General features: G+C 41.3%; 1 protein-coding gene across 1 annotated transcript in view; it reads right to left on the reverse strand.

Annotated features, from left to right (window-relative positions):
• Positions 1-23,808, reverse strand: part of nek7 (NIMA-related kinase 7) — an 84,510-nt gene that overhangs the window by 10,087 nt on the left and 50,615 nt on the right. Inside the window, 3 exon segments of the mRNA XM_061738828.1 lie at positions 13,857-13,951; positions 22,152-22,259; positions 23,045-23,153. Of these exon segments, the coding sequence (XP_061594812.1) occupies positions 13,857-13,951; positions 22,152-22,259; positions 23,045-23,153 (312 nt within the window).

The following is a 23,808-nucleotide window of genomic DNA, read 5'->3' on the forward strand; positions in this document are numbered from 1 at the left end:
AATGACGATAAAAAAATACCAATTCAACTCCACCTTTTTAACTATAAATCTATCACCACATTCAGTCTTTGGAGCCAAAACACTGCTCTAAAAGATACTAAATACTACTAAACATCATCAATTACATTGAATTAATAAAAACCAATTAAATGAGTCTACCTGTACTGCAAAACTGGAATGACTTTTCCTTCCTTCCTTCCTTCCTTCCTTCCTTCCTTCCTTCCTTCCTTCCTTCCTTCCTTCCTTCCTTCCTTCCTTCCTTCCTTCCTTCCTTCCTTCCTTCCTTCCTTCCTTCCTTCCTTCCTTCCTTCCTTCCTTCCTTCCTTCCTTCCTTCCTTCCTTCCTTCCTTCCTTCCTTCCTTCCTTCCTTCCTTCCTTCCTTCCTTCCTTCCTTCCTTCCTTCCTTCCTTCCTTCCTTCCTTCCTTCCTTCCTTCCTTCCTTCCTTCCTTCCTTCCTTCCTTCCTTCCTTCCTTCCTTCCTTCCTTCCTTCCTTCCTTCCTTCCTTCCTTCCTTCCTTCCTTCCTTCCTTCCTTCCTTCCTTCCTTCCTTCCTTCCTTCCTTCCTTCCTTCCTTCCTTCCTTCCTTCCTTCCTTCCTTCCTTCCTTCCTTCCTTCCTTCCTTCCTTCCTTCCTTCCTTCCTTCCTTCCTTCCTTCCTTCCTTCCTTCCTTCCTTCCTTCCTTCCTTCCTTCCTTCCTTCCTTCCTTCCTTCCTTCCTTCCTTCCTTCCTTCCTTCCTTCCTTCCTTCCTTCCTTCCTTCCTTCCTTCCTTCCTTCCTTCCTTCCTTCCTTCCTTCCTTCCTTCCTTCCTTCCTTCCTTCCTTCCTTCCTTCCTTCCTTCCTTCCTTCCTTCCTTCCTTCCTTCCTTCCTTCCTTCCTTCCTTCCTTCCTTCCTTCCTTCCTTCCTTCCTTCCTTCCTTCCTTCCTTCCTTCCTTCCTTCCTTCCTTCCTTCCTTCCTTCCTTCCTTCCTTCCTTCCTTCCTTCCTTCCTTCCTTCCACAGGAATTTATCGTTTTTACCGCGAGATGACAAATTCTTACCGGGGGAATTCTTTGGACGGTATATCATGAACAGTAAAATATCACCCATTCCTACAGTCTTCCAACGAGATATGTAAAATAAGTAAAAACCACAGTAGGTTTGAATATGAAATACACCTGTTTTATAGCAGAGCACCTTAAAATGTTGAAAAAGGAGAAATATATGATTAATAGGCGCCTTTCTAGCACTTAAGGCCACTGTATATAAGATGAAAACAAACAATTAAAGCATAATACCATTTAAAAAAGAAACAAAAACGCCCAAAAACAATAACCTCATAGCATCCAAGATATAAAAAGGGTTCTTTGCTTCGTTTCTTCACAGGTTCCCGCTGCAGGCTGGATACGACTGCTCCTTTTTATTAAAAGAAATAAACTGCAACGAGGAGTTGTAAAAGTAAAAACAAAGACAAAATATCACGGGCCGAATCAGTGGGCAGATGAAGTTTTACACCTTAACTCCCCAACTATTTTTTAAGCGGTGTTGTTCTGGCGGTAGCGCGGCGCGTCTGACAGCCTGCTAATTGGAAGTGTGAAAGCAGATGAGAAGTAAACCCACATATGAACACAAGTGGAACCAGTCCATGGAAAATACAGCAGCTTGGCGCGAACGTGCCATTTTCTACGATGTCATGAAGAACACAGAAAACGTGTGTGCGTGGGACCGTTAAATTAACGGATGTAAAACAAAACCCGAGGCCTGCTGGGATGTTACTGCCAAACGTACACGGGCTCGGTTGGTGGCGAGTCGAGAGAAGCCCGCGGGCACCGCCCAGAAACGTGCTGCCGCATCAATAATCCAGCCCAGCTCGTTCGTTTTCAGTTTTAAAACGACAGATGTGTCAGACAGTGACGGTCCGGAGACAGAAGAGGTCGTTTTGTGTTTCATTGGTCAGATTTTGATGGCTTTTCTGTTCCAGCTTCCAGCAGGAAGTCGAGTTGACAGCGGCAGAAAAACTCAGTGGGCCCTCTCTCTGCTCTGGACAGATTAACCGTCACATTCATCGGTTCTATTAATCAAGAACACACATCAATGTTACGTATCCTTAGAAAACCAAACAAACGACATGAGGAAGGAGAATCGGCTTCCATCTCTCCTCGTCGTCGTCTACTTCAATCCTCACTACTGAGGCTGGCGCAGCGGGAGGCTGACAGTGATGAGACGTGTTTGGAAATGCAGATTTGCTGTGTGTTTCAGTGACGATACACTTCCATTTGTAAGAAAGCTTCTCATCTCTGGCCTGAAACGTCAAACTCAATTAAACAATGTTTAATATAAGGACACGTGGTCATTTTTTTAAGTAAAGTAAAGCTTAAAACAAGGGTATGTCATCAGAAACGCGCTGTGTGATGACTGGTGTTGCCGAGTTTTATTCTTTTAATACAACATGTCAACGAACATATGTTGTACTTTCACTTCAGAATATAATCGCTTTTCAGCTGGTTTTCAAAATAAATAATTAATTGAATTGTTTCTATATAAAAGTCTATTTCAGTGTCTTGGAGAAGTGGGAAAACGCTCCTAACTGTTTCGTCACAGCGTATCTTAACGTAAAAACTCCAATCCTGTAACTTTTGCACAGACTCATATCCGGCACTTTATAAACCTCATTGTACATTTCTGTCTATACTTTTTACCTATCCTAAGTTCCTAAGTCACTTTTGTACAGACTCACCCGGCACTTTAAAACCTCATTTTGTACATTTCCGGTCTACATTTCATTTTACTGTTTATACTTTTTATTGTTTATACATTTAATTTAATTTTATCTCTTATATATTTGTTTTTATATTTGTATTGTGTTGCACCAATCCCCAAAACAAATTCCTCGTGTGAAAACTTGGCAATAAACCCTTTTCTGATTCTGATTCTGATCTGAGTGTTACAATTCTAAATAAGCACGAGGGAGACAGAAACAACCAGAGGATTAAAAAAAAAAAAAGAAAAAGAAAAGGCAGGCAGCTAAAGACACCAGGAGGCAAAGGGTTAAGCAAGAACCCCTCGTATTTTCATGCATCTTCTGCTTTTGACAGATGAAAAATGTCAACTGTCCTGTTTGTATTTGGGAGTTTTTGCACTATTCATCTGCTTCATTAGTGCCTGCTGCTCCTAGCCCCTGACAGCTGCCGGCCCCCTGCTCTCGGTGTGCGTACACAGACACACACACACACACATGCAAGCATAAAGATGCATGCCACCCCCCCCCCAGCCCCACACAACCCCTGACACACACACACACACACACACACACACACACACACACAGACACAGAAAAATACAGACTCGCTCCTTTTTTCAGACTGTGTCGTCGCAACGGTTTATATGATTGACTCACTCTCTGACCTCTGAGGCCCGGGTGTGCGAGTGCCTGTGTCTGTGTGTGTATGGTTCATTGATATTCAGGAGACAGAGTGCACATGCATGCCTGCTGTCTGTCTAAAGGGGTGTGAGCTGCCGGTGGCAGAACACCCAACACCACATTTGCACTCTTGTATCTGTGAGAACCCCCGTATAACGTACCCACGAGTCCCCCGTCCTTAACCCCAGACGTCACATCTGCACCCCGATAACCACGACCTGAACCCAACCGTAGCCAGGAAACACAGTTCCAACCTCGGAAAGGTTTCTTCTGAGCAGAGGTGGGTAGTAACGAGTTACATTTACTCCGTTACATTTACTTGAGTAAGTTTGGGGAAATTTTGTACTTTTAGGAGTAGTTTTGAATCACTATACTTTTTACTTTTAATTGAGTAGATTTGTGAAGAAGAAACTGTTACTCTTACTCCGCTACATTAGGCTACGTTGAGCTGTTACTTTTCTTTTATCCGTGTATGCGCCAATCCCATGACATCACTGGGTGATTCTTTGGGAAAAATGTTTGTTTTTGCATGTGTTGTCACATTTACACAGACTCAAACACACACAGAGTTTCTATGAGTTAATGGGCTTGTTCAAGTTCTGCCTGGTTAAAAAAGAAAAGTACAAAGGCTTGAAATTTTGTGCTACTTGTGCTTAATTTATTTTTTTATTCTGTTATTATTTTATCTATTTTATTATTTATTAAAGTACTTGAATTTACTTTAAGATTATTTTAATTTAAGCTATTTTTTATTAATTCTAATTTATTTTATTATTTTATTGCTTTAATTTAGCTGAAGATGATTATTTTGTACTTTTGTCTGTTTGAATGGTTGTGTTAAAAAAATAAATCAGACGTACTCGGTGAAAAAATCAGTACTTGAGTAGTTTTTTCACCAAGTACTTTTTTACTTTAACTCAAGTAATTATTTGGATGACTACTTTTTACTTCTACTTGAGTCATAATATTCTGAAGTAACAGTACTTTTACTTGAGTACAATTTTTGGCTACTCTACCCAGCTCTGCTTCTGAGCGGCTGTGACCAGAAGCGATACCAGTATCGGCAACTCGTGCACTCGCGTTTTTTGCGAAACTATTTCAAGAGGCTGCATCTGATGCCACTAACCCTCTTTGACCAATTTCGACCTGGCGCTGGTGCGAGACTGGTGCTAGCGCCAGCTCAGAGTTGGCTCAACGTTAGAACCTTTTAAGAGGTGGTTTGTTTTTTTCCACATATTCAGGGCCTCTTTGGAGTCACGTCATTATTTTATTACATCTCTTTTAAATCCGAAGCTCCCTTTGGTTTTCTGCGGTTCACAGATGACACAGATCAGTGTTTTCCCTCAAAACTCATGTCTTTAGTTGCTCGCTGGTATTTACGAACGTCCCCTAACAACAAGATTTATCCTCACGGTTTTAGTGGGAACAAACAACAATGTCAATTAATGAAAACAGTTTTGTAATGAAGTTTAAAACGGCTCTGGCGAATGCCTTTTCCCAGAGTTCATCCACACCGACTGCTGCTTTTAAAACATTAAAAGCTGTTTTTCAACAATCGCGGTGCAAAGAGGCCGTCTCCTCCACGGTCCACTGCCGCCTGATTCTGGTGCCGACTCCGTTAAGTCCTTATTTTCATCCCTACCGGCTCCACATAAACACGACTCAAGTCACACTGCTCTGTAAATACAATCCTGATGTAACAACGTTCTGGTACCAGCGTGTCACCGGGCTGAAAATGATTTGATTTGATTTGATCTTTATTCATCTTGAACAAAACAATTTAAAACACATACATCAACAATAATAATAAAGCACAACCAGTTTTGTTCAAGAAGGGACAGGAAGAAGCAAATGCTTATCTAGTCCGGCCCCTTCTTGCAATATAAGAGTATCCGATATATAAAAGAATAATAGTGGCAATAACAATAATAATAATAATAATACATATATACAGTGTATACCCTTCTTCTTGACATATAAAAGTATGTCAATATAAAAGTAATTAAAAGACATGTGAATCAATAATAAAAGTAGCTAAAACGAAAGGCATCAAGCACAGTAGAGAAGGAAAAAAAGTCAATGAAAAAAAAAAAAAAAACAATCACCATAATAAAAGTAGCTAAAAAAGAAAGAAAAGCATCATGCACAGAAGAAAAAAAAGACAATGAAAAAATAATAAAATAAAAAATCATGGTCATTATAACATCAATTGTTGATGATGCTATGTTTGAGAATAGATGGTGTATAAAAACAGCATTTGTTACATTTTCGGGGGGTTTTATAGGTAAACTAGGTGGTCCTGGTTACGGTGGGCCCAACATCCTGATGACCGGCAGCCTCTTCGCAGTGACTGCTTCTGGAAAAAGAGCATCTGTTCTCACTCCATTTAAGGAATTTTCTGCTGTTGTTAAATACCCATATTGGCTCTCTTTATCCACAAAGTGTCCCAATGCAAGAACCAGTACTTGGTCAACCAAGAGTAATGCATCTCATTTTAAAAGGTCCACGCCAAAGTCAGGATAGGAAAAAATCACGGTCCAAAAATGTCCTCACTGCTGGCGCGAGGAGCTCGCGCCGATCCCCACAAAGACACAAAAGGACGGAGGAAATAGGCCTGTTTTTTTTTTTTTTTTTTTTTTTTTTAATTTATTTATGTATTTTTTTTTTTTTTTTTCATTACATTACATTACAATTTTTGGTTATTTTTTTGTTTATCCCCAAAAAAGGAATGTTTTGTTGGACACAAGAATAACTGGTGCCATGTTTTTGCCTTTAAATATGTTTAAAGGTATGAAAACATTAAAGTGTCTATATTTCATTACTTTATATTATACTGTCTGGGGGTTACATTTGCAAAAAATGTTAAAAACCAAATGCTCAAAAATTAAAAACCAAAATAGACTGAAAATGGAACAAATAAAAACAGAATGTGGGAAAAAATAAAACCGATTTCATCCGTCTCTGTTTCCTCCCTGGATCTGTTTGGTAATTCTGACCCACGATGTTTCTGAAAGCAGTTCTATCAGCATTCTGGGAGCTGATTGGTCCTTACAGCATCATTAGCTGCAATACTTGCTGTTGAATCTCAATATGATACTAGTAGTAATATTTTGCATAACTACAGTCATATAATTCATGCAACAGCTCAAAAAACTGTTTTAATAACACTAACCCAAATCAATATCGGAATCGAATCGAATCTTGATAATCGATTCTGAATCTTAAGAATCGGAATCGAATCTTGACATTTGAATCTATCCCCAGCCCTAGGAGGAAGACGACCTCTTTTGTTTTCAGAGCTCTTCCCTCGGCCAGGTTGTAGTGTCACAGTAGCATCCGTGGGTATTTTAAATAGCCGGTTGGGGCTTTTCATTTTAATTAACACTGATCCCACTCTCTCACTCCTGCTCCCGTCCCTGTACGCCAATTAGAAGGAGCTGAGAGAGGCAACCATCCTCTCCCTCCTTTCTCCTTCCTCCCTGGAGCCTTTACATCCCGGGACCAAAGGGCTTCTCACAACTTCTCACTTACACGTTTTTTTAACACAAATATTACATTAACAGCCCATCCAAATAAACATTAATGTTAAAATACATAATGAAAAGTAGACTTAGAGTATATATTGTATGTTTTCTGTCTCACAAATACATACTTGAACTCAACGATACAAGTGTGGGAAGCATGACTTTTTTATGTTCTTGCTGGTCCTTCATGAGGTTTTTGATGATATATTAATCAAGGCAATAGGCTACGATGTAGGGACAGTCATTAGACATATCCCTACACCCAGTGGAGTCGTCATTGCTCTACTTCAACACGCTAAAAAGAGAAAAAAGGGAAAGAAGAAAGCCGTGGATGAGCGAGTTGAAAGCACCAGATTGTTACAGTGGGCTGAACCTTTGAAGAGGGTTTTTTTTCAAGAATATGTTCTCATGTGCCGGAAAAAGCTCAACATTTCTGAATTCAAAACTTCTTAACTTTTCTGTTAAATGAAGGACTGAAAACTCAGAAACAGTTATTCTGGCTCCATCTAAATGTAAAACCAAAAGAGAAATGCTCCTTGTTGTTTCATGCAATTACTTGCTTCTCTTTACTACATCAAGAGGCTGAAGATCATCCATCCCTGTGAAATACTCACTGAAATGAGCATTTCACAGTGTCCAATTCTTGAACCAAAGTCATGAAATGGGCATATAAACGTGCAACTGCATGAAAATATTTACTTCGTACAAGAGTACAAGAGACTGAAAAGTGATGCAATGTGGGTCTCCTCCCGGTGGGACGTGGCAGGAAACACCTCTCAGGAGGCATCGATACCGACGCCCAAGCCACCTCCGCTGACTCCTCGAGATGTGAAGGAGCAGCGGCTCGACTCCGAACTCTGAGTTGTAAAAGGAGCGTCCAGCTACCCTGCAGAGGAATCTCATCTCGGCCGCATGTATCCGCAATCTTGTCCTTTCAGTCATTACCTAAAGTTACGTTACATGACCATAGGTGAGGGTGGGAGCGTAGATCGACCGGTAAATCGAGAGCTTCGCTATAAGTCGCGTTTTTTTGCATAGTTTGGCCGGGGGTGCGACTTTTACTCTGGAGCGACTTAAGCCTGGTTTAAGGTTCTGCGTTAAACCAACGCAGAGCCTACGCCGTTGCCGTTGCCGTGACGCCGTCGCGAACCCTTCGGACTTCTCCGTGACTCCATTTCGCCGCGGTGCAGTACACCCCAGAGCGCTAGTTGATACTTTGTTTATCTTCCGGATTTTCTGGTCACAGTGAATCAAAGAGAAAAGGATCACACACACAGACGAAGAAAAGAGCGCTGAAAGTTCACGACTGCTTCACGAACCGGAACCGGAAATGCGTTGCTACCAAGCAAACCAATCACAGCCCTCTCGGTCTGCATCGCCTCGACGCGTAGTTATATTTTTTGGGGAGTTGCACATCAGGCTACGGCGTAGGCTACGGAGAGACTCCCGCGTAGCTGCGTATCCGACGGCGTAGGCTCTGCGTTGATTTCATGCAGAACCATAATTCAGCCTTTATGTGTGAAATTACACATTATTACCGGTTTATCATTTCACATGTTATTTTCACACTAAACCTCAAGAGGGCGAACTGCAACTGACGATGAGTCGGACGTAAGTGGTGTAGAAGAGGAAGCGCCGCATCTTCTACCTCCGGATTTAACGGAGATATTTAAAAGTGACACCGAGGAAGATTTCATTGGATTGTAGTTATTTGGAGTGACACGGATGGTTTGGTAAACTTCTTAGCATGTTATTTATGCTATAGTTATCTGAATAACTCTTAATATGTTATGTTAACATACCAGGCTCGTTCTCAGTTGTGTCATGTAACATAAGCATACCGTACAATTATTCAGCCCGTTGTTGCCTCTGTTCTATTTTTATTTTAAATTGCCTTTCAAGATGACATGTCTATTCTTGATGTTGGATTTTATAAAATAAATTTCCCCCAAAAATGCGACTTATACTCCAGTGCAACTTATATGTTTTTTCCTTCTTCATTATGCATTTTATGGCTGGTGCGACTTATAGTCCGGAAAATACGGTGTGTATATACATATATATATTTATATATGGTGTATATGTATGTACATCCAAGGAAAATGAACACATGGGTGGTAAACACTTAGTTCAATTCAGCAAAATACCAGGACTGGTATAAAGAACATTAGTGTTCATGCCAGAATATCCACTCTGAGAAGTGTATGGGGAGAAAAGCATGGGGGCAGCTCATCGGATGGAAACACCAGCTGCTGAGAACCTGGATTTTTGGGGTCTCATAAAACCAGCAGCAAAACAAGACGGGAGGGAAAGGAATGAGGCAGGAGGCATGAGACGTGGGCACAGTCAGAGGTATGGATGGCTGGCCTCCATACAGGAAGGAGACGCATTCCAGTAAAGCTTTTCAAGATATGATCCTCCTCTAACCTTATAGCAAACACAGCAACCGCAACATGTCTGTACAAGGAGGAGGCCAGCAGTGTGTGTGTGTGTGTGTGTGTGTGTGTGTGTGTGTAAAAATAATCTGCTTTACAGGAAACAGTCAGCGTGTGAGAGTTGCTAATCCAAGTATGAGGCGGTTTGGACTGGAAGCAGAGAGAGACTGCAGTCTCACTCTCTGGCATGTGACCAGACCCCTCATTTACCTCCCCGGCCCTCCCGGGTGGAGCAGGCGACCTGGGCGAGCATCCTTGTTTACCAGCAGTGTTGGGGTAGTTACTCAAAAAAAGTAATCCATTACATATTACTAGTTACTTTTTTTAAAAGTAATCCCTTACACTACTTAGTTACTCGTTGCTGAAAGTAACTAGTTACATTAATAGTTACATTACTTTTGGATTACTCCGCAATATCACCTGAGCTGCACCATAACTCGATTGCCAATGAACAACACATACAGGACTGTCTCAGAAAATTTGAATATTGTGATTTTCTGTAATGCAATTACAAAAACAAAAATGTCATACATTCTGGATTCATTACAAATCAACTGAAATATTGCAAGCCTTTTATTATTTTAATATTGCTGATCATGCTTAACAGCTTAAGAAAACTCAAATATACTATCTCAAAAAATTAGAATATTCTGGGAATCTTAATCTTAAACTGTAAGCCATAATCAGCAATATTAAAATAATAAAAGGCTTGCAATATTTCCGTTGATTTGTAAAGAATCCAGAATGTATGACATTTTTGTTTTTTTAATTGCATTACAGAAAATAAAGAACTTTATCACAATATTCAAATTTTCTGAGACAGTCCTGTAGTTGGAACCTTATTACTGCAGTGCCCAGATCAGCACAAATGTGTATTCGTAAAGTCCCGTAAGATCACGTAAGATCACGTTAAGTCAGACAAGTGTTGCGAAGACGCATGAAAGGAAAGTTTGATTTTCTTTTCTGTTCTCCCGTTGTACATGTAGCTGAAAAGCTTAAAGAAACGTAATGTTTTTTTGTCTTAGAGTAACTATAATGTGATTACCAAAATTACAACTGTAACACTGTACATTACTGCGTTACTGGCGAATGTAATCTCGTTACAGTAACGCGTTACTTTGTACCGCGTTACACCGACACTGTTTACCACCACACAAGTGGGTCTGGGTGAAGCACACGGGGCAGGGTCACGTGATCTAACGAGCCCGGACGTGAGGAGGAAAGCATCAAAACGGAGCGGGAGATGGAGATGGACGCAGATACAATGACCAGGTATTGACGGGCCGACCCTTTGGACCTCGACTCCACCTCGGGGGCACAAAAATGAAAAAATGCAGGCTGGAAAAGAACTCCCAGCGATACGAACCCTCGTTCATGGATATGAAAACACATCAAATAAGCACAATCCTCATCCCTCACTGTTCAGACTGAAATCAATGAAGACCAACGGGATCAGATGTGGTTGTTCTACGTGAACTCCATCTGGCCGGCGTCATGTGATGTGGGGGGAGAACATTGTTGAGGGGAGACTTCAGAGAGAGAGAAGTAAGTTTCCTGAAACTGAACGCACATCGTGAAGAGCCCTCCTACCAAAAAAAACAAAAGAAAGAGAGCAGGAGCCGGCTCTTCAAAGAGAATATGCATGGTGGGGCGAGCGCTGCTCCGGCAGCAATGAGGCTGTAAAATCTCTATCTCCACAGGCTTCCTGCATGGCTCACCTTGACCTGATGGCTGGATCTCCATCTCTGCCCTTGTACGTATAACAATTTCTCTCTGAATGAAAGCCCACCCCCCTCCAACCCCCATCTTTTGCTTTGGTCCAGCAATCTATAACCCTGCTCTGGCTATTTATTATTCCCCCTTTCAACTTATTCCCTTCTCACCCCCACTCGCCTTCCTGCTCCTTTTGTTTCATTCTCACCTGACTTGTACGGCTTAAGTCCTTAGCCTCTTCTGGCTTCCTCTGAGGATTCCTAAACTTATGCACCTTTCATCTTTATTCATTACCTTCTGACCTCCTCAGGGAGCAACAGGTCTCATCTATTTTTATCACTTTTGCTCCCGGGAGATCTGTAGCTCCTAGACAACATAGACTACAGGGATGGACAGAAGGACAGACGGACAGACGGGTATTACGTAATGAATCAAGAATCCTAAAACAGATCGGTTAAAAAAATGAAACACAAGATCTAGGGCTGTGCAATTAATCGATTTTAAATCTAAAATCGGATTTATTAATCAAGATGATGTTAGAAAAAGGAAAATCGGAAAATCGATTTTCCTTTTTTGCAGCTGGCTGCATTACAGACAGAGCTCGTCTAGTCATCTTTGTTTGGTCAAGAAAATTGTAAATGTTGTCACTTTACTAAACTCAAGGAGGATTTACAGTATCTTTCAATTGCACTTCATTCCCAATAGGGAAATTTGTTTGCTATTTTTCTTTAAAAAATAAAGACAAAATATTTGAAACAATTTATTACATTGTCTTTTGTAGTTTTACCAAAAAAATCTAAATCGAAAATCAGGTTTTCAGATAAAAAAAAAAAATCAGGATTTTATTTTTGTTCAAAATCGCCCAGCCCTAGTAAGATCCTCATTTAAAAACAAAACATGTTTGTATTAACTTTTCAGTCATGATACCTGCAGAAACATGCAAAATAAGGATTCTAACTAAGCAATTTTTCATTTTTGTATATTTTTCATCTGTGAAAGTAGCATCCTTCTTGTAAAACACGCCTAAAAACAAGCACAAAAACTGAATGGGACCTACAGTGCCAACCATTTTCAGTCAACCACAAACAAACAAACTGCAGTGCATTGTGGGGAACTAATTAGCATGAAGGACTATGGTCTCTGGGCAACCATGACCAGCGAGAGGAGCTGGAACCTCTTCCTTGCCCATTATCCACCTCCATGCCTGAGGCACTGTAGAGAAAGTGTAGTCATCGATGCGTGGAAATGCAGACCAAATGATCAGCAGCTCGGGGGAATTAGCAGAGACCCGGAGAAAAATATTTCCTTTCGCTGACAGGGTGTTGTTGAAATCCGTGTGTAGCCGGTGAGGGTGAAACCTGCGACGGAGCGACGTCAGGTTTGACTGCTGTCGTCTGCGACCATCATCGCTGTGCTCCCCGCTCCTTCCTCTGCTGGATCTGTCTCCACTCAGAGTGGCCCACAACAGACCCTGCAGTGGTTCTGCTTCTGACTAATTAAACTAATCAGCATCACTGGGAAGCTTTATCCCTTTATTCAGGCAGATTTTAAAATTTGTAGCAGGTTCCTAGTTTAACTCGCATCTTAAAGCCTCGGCTAAAGACTGAGCTCTTCTCTTCTTCAGAAGAGAAGAAGAGAAGAATAAAGAAGGTCATGTGAAAGTATGATGTATACATGCATTTCCACGGCATGCTATAGAGGGTCTGCATTGACGTCACTTCCCCACTGGACCACACCCCCTTACTCGCACTGAGCGGCAAAACATCAGCAAAAATGGATGCAACTAGTGGAGAAGACGGGATAACAGCCGATTATCGGCTTAAATTAAAGGCAGTGGGACTTGACGGTGAGGAAATGAGGAAAAAGCTTGTTTTTATTCTTTGTTCTTGCTTTTTTTCATACTGTACCAATATTGAAATGTAATGAAATGAGGTTCCGGGATAGATGCAATTTTAGCCTAGGGTATGTGCAATGTCGTTCACTGCTGCTTGGTTTCTTACTAATTTTATTGTGGTATTGAGTCTGATATCTGTTGCTGTCTGTATGTGTTGATTGTATGTGTTTTTATACGCTATGCATGTATTTGATGCCTAAAACAAATTTCCCTAGTGACATTAAAGTATAACTCAACTCAACGACCCGTACAGTAACCCAAAGAACCAGTGGTCCATGGACTTTAATATTTAGCCACGAATCGAGTTTCCTGATATTTATATGTACTTCATTTCTACGCCGGGAAAATACTTGAAGCAAAGCTTGAAGGCATAGAAAAGTCTTGATGCTTGGTCCTACTTCAAGGCAGGATTTGTTGGTGAAATTAAAGTGATGAGGACACCGAACTTTATTGATTTGAGCGTTTAACGTTAGCTACCCAAAAATCCAACATTATCTGATACAAAATGGGAACCACAAATCCACGTTTCGGTGTCTGGATCCAGTTGTTTCTGCGAATTGCAGCGATCCATTTGTCTCTCCTAAGCTTATTTTTCCGCAGTCTGTAAAACGATAACTCTGATTTCTTGCTAAATCTATGAGTACAGTCGATCGCACAACAGCTCTTTCCCATTTTAGATGTTTTTGAGTTGCTCAAACTGAAAGTTTACGCTGCCACTCAGTTGGCGTAATCCGCTGTGAAGTTGCATCTGTGACGTCATGCGCATTCCCTCTATAGTATCTGGGAGTGACAGTGTTTTGTTTTTGTGTGCGTGACTGAAGCTTTGTGTTCTCACGTCACTCCCGCTCTCAATTGCGAGGTGACAGTTCGTGCTCACGTTGCTGCAGCTTACCTCGTAGAGGAGGCATCCTAGCGACCAGATGTCAGACTTGAAGTTGTAGCCGTTTTCATGTATCCTCTCTGGTGACATGTAGTAAGGAGTACCCACTGAAACACACGGGGAGGGAGGAGGAGAGGAGGACATGAGAGAGAGAAATCAACATAGTGGAGGAGAGGAGCAATTGAGCATTAACAATCCGCCCTGCACACCTTAATTTATCCATGTGACAAATGGAGGCGTAGACTTAAAACTACACCTCCCAGAGACTGAAATATCCCCCAGAATGCTGCACCAGAAACGTGGAAGGGACACCTTTAAAGTGCATTGCTTTTGTTAATTTTAAACAAGGTTAGATTCAATTAGACATACCGTAGATGACCAAATAGTCGCCCGCGCGCAAATACGCGCCTGTGCTCTAATAGCCGCCGGGGGTCCGAGCCCATTTGGCATAATAAACGCCGGTTCAATTAAAAGCCCGGGCGACTACCGGTAATAACCTGGTAATAACACTGTATTTGCATTGTATTGTGTACAGTATCGTTCATACTGCTCTGATCAGCTCCGTGTGTCGCCGTTACACAGACAAACTGTCTTTGTATATCAGAGCATGTGAGCGGAGTGAAGCGGCGAGGGGATTCTTTATTATTTTTAATTTTATTTTTTTATATATTAAAATCCCAAAATATCTGTACCGTTTCTGATTGGGTGTGTGCACTGCGAATCATTTTTAGACACATCAAAGAACGCGTACCGCAAAAGTTGTGTCTCGGTGGAGGAAAATGAGCAAAATGAGAAGAGAAAAAGGAGTTCAGCAGACAGCGCACACACTGAAGGCTGATTTATGGTTCCGCGTTACACCAACACAGAGCTTACGGTGCAGGGTACGCCGTAAGGCTGATTTATGGTTCCGCGTTACACCAACGCAGAGCCTACGGCGTAGGGTACGCGGCGACCCGCACCATGTGGAAATGCGCTCTTTTTTTTTGCTATTAAAACATGATTTGTAATGTGAATTTGCAAAACTTAAACTACAAATAATAGTTTTTGACGTAACATCAGAGATTGCGCATGCTCTCTGTGAAAGGATGAGTCAAATCGGGTCGCAGCTGCTTCAGCTGTGATTCCTTCACGAGGAGCGACCAGGATTTCAAACACGCTTGATTTTCTTGCGACCTCACGGTTCGTGATCGGGAGCTCGTCGTGAGGTGTTGTGTTGTGTACAGTGTGTACAATTTTAGTTCCAGTGGTACTATGGTGATCTCATATGTTCTTTGTAAGTAATGGTCTGGTGCTGCTCATTGCAAAAATAAATTGTAGCCTGGTGCAAATACCCGCCTGGTTCTTATAAACGCCTGGGGTCCAAGTGGATTTAGCATATTAAACGCCCGGGCTACTAAATGGTCATCTACGGTAACAAGGTTAGATACCACCATACATACCCAGACTCCCCGTACAATAGCACCAGCACTACAAAGCTGCACACATACGTACAGAAAACATACCAGAACACACAAAATATACATAAATCAGTCTTGATTAGTGCGGCTCAGTAATGATCTGAAACAGTAGTCGGAGAATCCGCCCAGGGAGCAGCAGCAGAGCCTTAAAAGCTCGTCTGTTTCTGGTTCTGGTTTTGAAACTCAAGAATCCCAAAATGCCATGGCGAATGGCAGGCCTCCAGAAAATCAGAGCATCACCCAACTGGACACAGACGAGCCACAGCTCAGCATCACATCCATCACGCGCCGCAGGAAGCTTGGGAGCGCTGCTGCTTTTCTTAGCCAACTTTGACTAGCTGCTTCTATCATCTGCTTTCTGTTTATTGTGATTTCCCATGTAAAAGTCCATCAAGCAGATCCAGCGGAGGCTTTTTATTGATCGCATATGGCTGAAGGGCGGAAATCTCACAAGCGGCCTAACCTGTGTTGAGATGCTTCCAGACTACACTTATTTCTCATCCTCTTCAGGGCACGGAGACTCACTTAAATGAAGATCACACCGTCTCCGCTTCATCTTTCATACAACATCACCGCAACACGTGACGCTGAGCGCATTCCTCATGAAATTCAGACCTTAAATTATAAAACAATCAACACAATCTTACCTCCTCCTATGCAGTGGTGGACAGTAACGGAGTAAATTTACTTGAGTACTGTACTTAAGTACATATTCAGAGGATTTGTACTTTACTTGAGTATTAGATTTCTTTGGTACTTATTACTCTTACTTGAATACATTTCCAAGACAAATATTTTTACTTTTACTCGAGTAAATTTCTAGGAAGGCTGAAAAGTACTCGTTACTTTCAGGTCTGCTCTTTTTTCTTCTTCCCTAAAATCCTATTGGACACAAGCTGTTTTTGTCAAAGGAGGAGACCTATCACAGTGCACGCTCTCCACTGGGATGTACGTAAAGCGGAAATACGTCAAGCCTCCTCAAAACGATACCGCCAAAGTAGCCTGCGTTTGTCAAGACAGAGCCGCAACAATTAATTTAGAAAAAATATAGTAATTTACTGATGTGGAAAATAAGAAATTTACTCTTACTCTTACTCTTACTTAAAGTAAATTTAAAAGCATTTACTTTTGGATACTTAAGTACCTTTAAAAGAAAGTACTTTCCTACTCTTACTCGAGTAATATTTTGACTGAGATACTTTTACTTGTAACGGAGTAAATTTTGACCAGTAGTATTTGTACTCTTACTCAAGTACTGGGGTCGAGTACTCTGTCCACCTCTGCTCCTATGTTATCAACATCTTGTATGCTATAAAAACGAACAACAACTTGATTTTCCCCATTTCTAAACTTCAAAGTCTAATTATATATTTGCTAGAAATTCGATGTGACCAACGTTTCCTCTGAGCAAGTATCCAGTTTTCCCCCGTGGAAAAGTTCCCAGGTTTCTGGTCCAATCAAACATGACACCAACTCCCTTCCTCTAGATTTCACCATGTGCACATTTATTACATTATCTCGTGGAGTAATGTGTAATGTGGTGACATTAAATCTTAAATAGTACTTGACACCACAAAAGTAGGAGTCTTTTCAAAGTTCAGAAGTACATGTGGAAGTGGGAGAAAATAGTAAACAAAGTTTTTCTCATTTACTGGGTAGAAGTTGCAGTTTTTTGTTGTTTCTTGGGGGGGAAAATAACCTAGTTTTCCCCTGAATATATGCATATAATGTAGATTGGGAAAGGGGGTGGATATAGTACCAACTGAGAGAAGTACTTTTCATGGATGATAGCCGGTAAATGTTTGAGTTGAGCACAAGCAGCGCGAGAGGGGCCGCGATAACTGCTCTCAAGCGGCAGCGGCTCGGGAGAAAAGTCAAGCAGCACGAAATCGGCGAGGAAAAGCCATAACTGCACATTTACATTCCTAATGTGTGCACCTACGTGCATTCACACCCGTGCAAACGTACACACGCACAAACTCTCCAGGGCCACTCTGCACATTAGCAGGTTTGAGAAAAGCTCAAATAACCTAATTGCAATTAATAAAACTATAACAGAGGGAGGCATTAGACTAGAAGTCTACAGGAACTGAAATGAAAGCTAGCACTTTTAATTTTGGTGCAGTTTTAATTAGGTTGAGAAAACATGCTTTTATCTTAAATGTGTGATTTTGAATAATGAAGTGCTACCTGTCATTTCTGAAAATAATTAGCATTTGTATCGGCAGATAAGAGGCGAAGGAGCAAGCGGAGGAATACAGGGTACTGGGATTTGCCGTTTTAATTGGTCATCGGGTCGGTATTGTGGTTTCGGTGCCTTCCCGCATGTGTGTGTGTGTAAGTGTATTTACATGTGCGCGTCTCCGCGCGAGACCTGTGAGGTCTCATGGTGCAGTTTGAAGTGGCTTCCCTAACGTTCATTATTAGTTCATTAAAATAATAAGACTTTCTTATGCTAATAGTTGCAGAAAAAAAGGCGGCAGCTCGGGCTCGGGCTCCGTCAGCGAGCTGAATTAAGGGCGCATTACTTATTCATGCAAATAAATTGAAAGTCATGTTGGGATTGATTTCCATTATTGGGAATAGCAATGACAACACAGCTTCTTCTGCATAACAGCCTAAGTGCTGTTGAACGGGAGGTGAGGTTCACCACCAAGACCTCCACACTTCTCAACTGCTGCTAAATGTCCAGTAAAATGAACAAAAACGTGCCTCATTTTAACACCATTAATGATTTGATGCCGTTTCCTTACAAGCATTTTATGCCTAAAGCTCTTACAGGACGATTAAAATCTTTCACAGGGAGTTTCCACTAATAAACCGTCTCTTATCTGTGCTCTCACATCAGTTTTATATGTTGGGATTTTAAATACTAATCAAAGTCTTTTTTACTCAGACCAGCATCAGTTTAAAATATCAGCTTCATTGTGGTACAAATATAACGATAAGTCTATTACTACACCGAACTGGAGAAGAAGTCCTTCACTTTTTTCCTCATTTAATCTTTATTCTCTACAGTCCTAACCCACGCTCAGACCTCTCTGTTGCTGATTTGTTGTATTTTTTTTTTTTTTAAAGTCATCATCAGCCGACTGAAGAGCCTCCCTCCTTTCCCCCTAGCGCCCATTACCAACACCTTCCTCATTACAGGTGTTAATTGCAGGTACCTGCAACGTGTACCGCCGCAGTTGTTATTACATCAATGTGGCGGCAATAACTAATAAGTTGCTCAGTTCTCAGAGGACGGGATTATATTCTTCCCATTTATATGTTTTTAAGCTTTAATTTATCTCTGGTCTCCGCAGAGTTTATTCATCTTTAGACCAGCAATGGTCAAACTGTGTATGTTCGGTCTATTTTTATTTTCTGTGTTATAACTGGAAACGTGCACGCTTATGTGCACGCTGCAAATTATAAATGAAAATGCACTTATTTCTGCGTTTGTGTGTGTGTGGAGTCAAATGGATAAGAGCGAGCACATGCACATCTCTGTGCAGAGGTTCATCTGTACATGCAGAGCGTTTAGAGAGAAGATGTGCTTGCACTTGTGTGTGTGTGTGCGTGTGTGTGTGTGTGTGTGGAACGAGGAGCCGCCGAGTTGAAAGCCTTGAAGCTGACAGGTTGTATGCCTGGACCTCCATCTCAGCTCCTCTGTTCAGCTGGGTGGCTCAGCTCATTACACACCCACACCACTGCACACACACATACCCACACACACTCTTTATAGCCATCTTTGTGGGGACATTACAACCTCATCCTTCACCTTAACCTAAACTTAATTTCAACTCATCACTAAAACCAAGTTTTCCTCCTCACACAGCCTCTCCTCTTCAGAGTGAGCAACAGACGAAATGCTCTCACTGAGACGATCAAACACTCACATGGGCTCACAAAGATAGCTGGACAAGTGTGCGTCACACACACACCCTTATATTTCCCCTTTCTATTGTCGCACTGTCATTCTCCCTTCTTACTTTGCTCCCTCTTAAGTTTTTTTCCCCCATCTCCTTACCTCCTTTTTTCCTCCTCTCCCCTTCGTCACACCCCTTTCTTGCCACTGATCTATTCTACATTTCTTTTGCCGTTTCCCTGTCACGCATTGTTCTATTTCTTATGCTCCCTTTTTTTTTTGGTGACATATCACTTTCTCCTCCTCACTTCACTCTCTCGCTGTTCGCTGTCTTCCATTATCCCGTTTCTGCTCTTCTCACACCATTTCCATCTCCCTCCTTCAGCCACACCGTCGTCTTTCTTCGACTAGAAGTCAAAAAGGAACAGAGGGAGGGACAGCGGGAAGGAGAAGTGATGACAAGGAAAGCACAAAAACAGCAGCAGGAGCGAAGGAGAGGTGACAGAGAAAGACAGATAAGGTCTGCTATTTGAAAATCGCAGCAAGAAATGTCAAGGAGAAAGCCGGGGGCAGGGGAGGAAGGCGCGATGCACCCCGAGTCCCTCGTGTCAACAGGTCACCATAACCTACACACGTAATAGGCCTGTGCCGTACTGTATAGAAATTCACCTTTATATACATCCCTTATATTCACAGCAAAAAAAAAGAAACCTCAGAGCCTGAATCAGCAGAAAAACTGTTCTCCACAAGGGTTTCTAGAAAACTACAAGCCAGTGAAATTAAGAGAATTGTTGCACTAAATGTAGTTTCAATGTAAGGATTTCACAATCTGCATGATGTTTCAGATTAATAAAAAAAAAAAAACTTAATTAGTCATTGAATTGTTTTAGAAAGTATAAACGTTTGCATCCTGATGTCTGCAGCTCCTCAATGAATCTACTGTGAGATTAATGACTTAAACGTATTGTTAATTTGAAGCTATATCTCCATTTCTCCAGGTTACGCCGTACTGTACGTCTGTGGAGCTGCCAGTCCTCTGTAGGCCTAAAGAGGGTGCTGTGGACTCAGCTTTTAATGAGCAATCACAGACACTTTTACCTTGCTTTGCCTGCTTGATGGGGCTTCTGCCGAGGTGATCATGTGATTAACACTCTCAGAGTCGGAGCTGCTGCTATGTGGCGGCTCAGAATAGCAGCGTTTGTGGTTATAACAGTTTGACACGGGGAAGCGAGACACTGTCAGTGACAGCACTTCTATTTGTCTAAGGCACAAGTTTTACTAAAATCTTAGCAATCCATGAGGCGGCTGAAACAGCAATGAGGATGTGGGATAACATCCTTCTGTGCCTCATCAGACTCGGACCTTCGCCACACTTATTTCTGGACATCGGAGCGCCTTCACAACAGCTACAATTAATATATAGTTTGTGCATCTGTGATACAAGCCGAGCAAATTCTCTCAGCTTCTCCGTTTGCAGGGGTCACGGCAGCAGGTGATCGTGTTATCACCGCATGTAGAGTTTCTGTTGCAGGTGGGGTCATTTTGATGGATATTGCAGAGGTTTTCGAATGTGTCTTCTCACTAATCCTCACATGCTTCCAAGCAAGACGTCTGATGAGTTCGGAGCTTCACTTTACCTGAGGCAGACTGTCCCCAGACGTCTCTACTCGGGGAAGTTTGAGGTCATCAGTGATTGAAGAAAACACATATGAATATTGAAAAATCTGCTAATGTGCTTGAATTTCTCGACAATTTCTTTATCATGATGTAATTAATTGTGCATAGTGGTTAATGTTTGCAATGTATTTGCAACTTATGAATAATTTTAGCCCAAATTCTGCCTGATATAATAATTCAACTATTAGATCATCCTTAGCTTTGAGTTTGTAATACGGTCATTTATTCGGACTATTTCTGGATGTTTGAGTATAAATTAGACGTGTAACAACAGCGGATTTTTACAACATGATTATCATTGTCAAAGAAATTCACAATAAAAATAATACTATATCACGCATAGACAATAAAAATGTTCTGAGTTAAATCTGCATTTAAACCGAATGGCTCGTTACGTGCTTTTGCTTGGGACGCTAAATGAATAAAAGAGGTGGAGTGAGTTGTAAGGCCACAAGCCACGTGAAGCTGCAGTAACAACCAAGTCCACAGTTGGTGCCAGTACCGCACCAGAGAACAGCAGTGGCTTCACTCCTGCATGACAATGTAGACTACCAAACCGGGAGACCAAACCTTTCAACAGGTGACTCCCCAGGTCAGAATATATATATATTGAGAAAAAAAATGATGTGTTTTTCAAAGTCATGACTCAAAGAGGAGAATTAAATAATATGAAAAAAATAAATACATAAAAAATTGAAAATATATATATTGAGGGGAAAAAAAAATAAAATAAATAATTAAAAAAAAAAAAAAAATATATATATATATATATATATATATATTTCCCCCCCCCTCAATATATATATATATATATATATATATTCTCAATTTTTTATGTATTCATTTTTTTCATATTATTTAATTCTCCTCTTTGAGTCATGACTTTGAAAAACACATGGTAGACAAATACCATTTAAATTATATTCAAACATTAAGTTTTGTGCTTTATTCAATCTTTGGTGCAGCATCATTATTTTTTTGAGTTAAATGTTGAATCAAACTGAAAATGTTTAATTAATACCATTTTTGTGCAGCAACTTTCACTTCTTTAAACATACATATATTATTATTATATGCTCTTGTTTCTTAAATAGTAATAAATGAGCCGACAGTAACAGTAGTCCTGATTTAACCGTCACAACTGGAGCAGCGTGACTCTAATGCCCCGTCGCCTCCTGCGGCAGGGTTGCAGCTGAGCCGGACTCAGCTCTGGACAGGCTCGGTTACTACACGACACCGGGGTCATCATGCCTAATGAAACCCATCCAATACACGTGGATCACTGCGTGCAGCTTCCATGTATAAAGACTGTTATGAAGTTACCTAGAGAGTGAGCAACAACCGTCCTGGAGCTGAAGAATCTTCCCAGTCCCAAGTCTCCTAGTTTCACTACTCCAGTAGCTGTGATAAATACATTGGCTGGCTTGATATCTGACAAAGAGAAGAGAAGAAAGGGAAAACGAGGAAGAAAAGAAGTGAGTATTTGCACACAAAATCAGCTCCCAAATTAATGTTGGTGTAGTTTTGTTTCAGAAACTGCATAACTGGATTACAGACATTATAACAGCATCTCAGCTAATGTGGGCGTTAGCCAGCTGTTAACTGAAGGCCTGCTAACGTGACCTGCATCAGCCTTTGAAACGTACCGTTCCTCGTCTAATTGTAAACAGTCTTTGAATGGTCCGTCTCGGCTAAGTGGTTGTTAAAGTTCAGAGCTCAGGGTTCATTAGAGTCCCCGCTTTCTGATCAGAATCAATCCAAATGGGGGTATATCACCGACCGCTGCGGACACGTCTCGCCGTCTGTACGCATGGATCTAGGGCTCTCTTTGAGCAGGTTCCATTGGAAGCATGTGCGCTCATAAACACTGCTCTGTTGTTTAACACTTAGGTTAAAGCCTCTGGAACAAGGTCAGTCACACTCAAGCAAAGAAAAAGACTTAATGTGACTTCTTTTTTAATCATTTTGGGCACTATAACTAAGCATATGCAAATTATTGCGTGTTTTGTTCAGTTCAAATGTAGTATAATATGACATTTTCAGATTTATTAACAATCTGCTGGTTTAAACTCATGTTTACTTTTACTTTTGCATGTTTTGCACCTTTTGCACCTTCCTTGTGAGTACGTATATTAACATAAATCATCAATCAATTAATTAATCACGTTAATAAGTGTGCAGTGCACGTATACAGTGTATATGTACGGCAGGGTTACCTCTGTGCATGACTCTCCGGGAGTGCATGTGTTCAAGCGCACTGCAGAGCTGGACAAAATACTTCCACACTGTTCTCTCTGGAATAAGCCTCCTCTGCTTCTTGAAGTGCTGGAGTAAATAAATACATGTGGACAAACACACACACACACACACACACACACACACCAAATCAGAGAATCAAAGTTGCAATAAAATGCAGCAGGAATAAGAGACATATAAAACATTTAATACGAGGGGGGGGTATTGTGGCATAGGCTACAATTTTAAGATGGCAAAAAAAAAAAAAAAAAAAGGAGTTTATATACTTATATGTTTGCACAGTATCATTCCCTACGTTGTTTGACTCCAGTCCTAATTCAACCCAGACCCACCTCTCGTCTGCCCCTCGCTCAAGCAAGCTCAGTCTCATTTTTGTTATGGCCTACAATGGAAAGCACATGCACGTTCAGGAACAGAGAGCAGAAATTTGTGGTACCTTCCAAAACTCCCGCATCTGGCACCCAGCACTTTTGTGAGGTACAGCTCACAGTGGTGCAACTCGGTGCTTGCACTTGTTTTGAAGTCTATGTGTTTTATCTGTTTGGAAGGCTGAGTGAATTGTTGATCACCAAGACAGTGGCTCTCGTCTGTAAAAAAGCCACAGCGATGACAGAGCTCCAGCCCCGACATAAAAGCTCGTTGATTCACGAAAGACTAACGTCAACAACTGATGATAGGAGCTCCTCTAGAAGCAAGCAGAGCAGCAGCTGTGGAGCAGCAGGGC

The sequence above is a fragment of the Cololabis saira genome, chromosome 13, assembly GCF_033807715.1.
Source record: "Cololabis saira isolate AMF1-May2022 chromosome 13, fColSai1.1, whole genome shotgun sequence".
Lineage (NCBI taxonomy): Eukaryota > Metazoa > Chordata > Actinopteri > Beloniformes > Belonidae > Cololabis > Cololabis saira.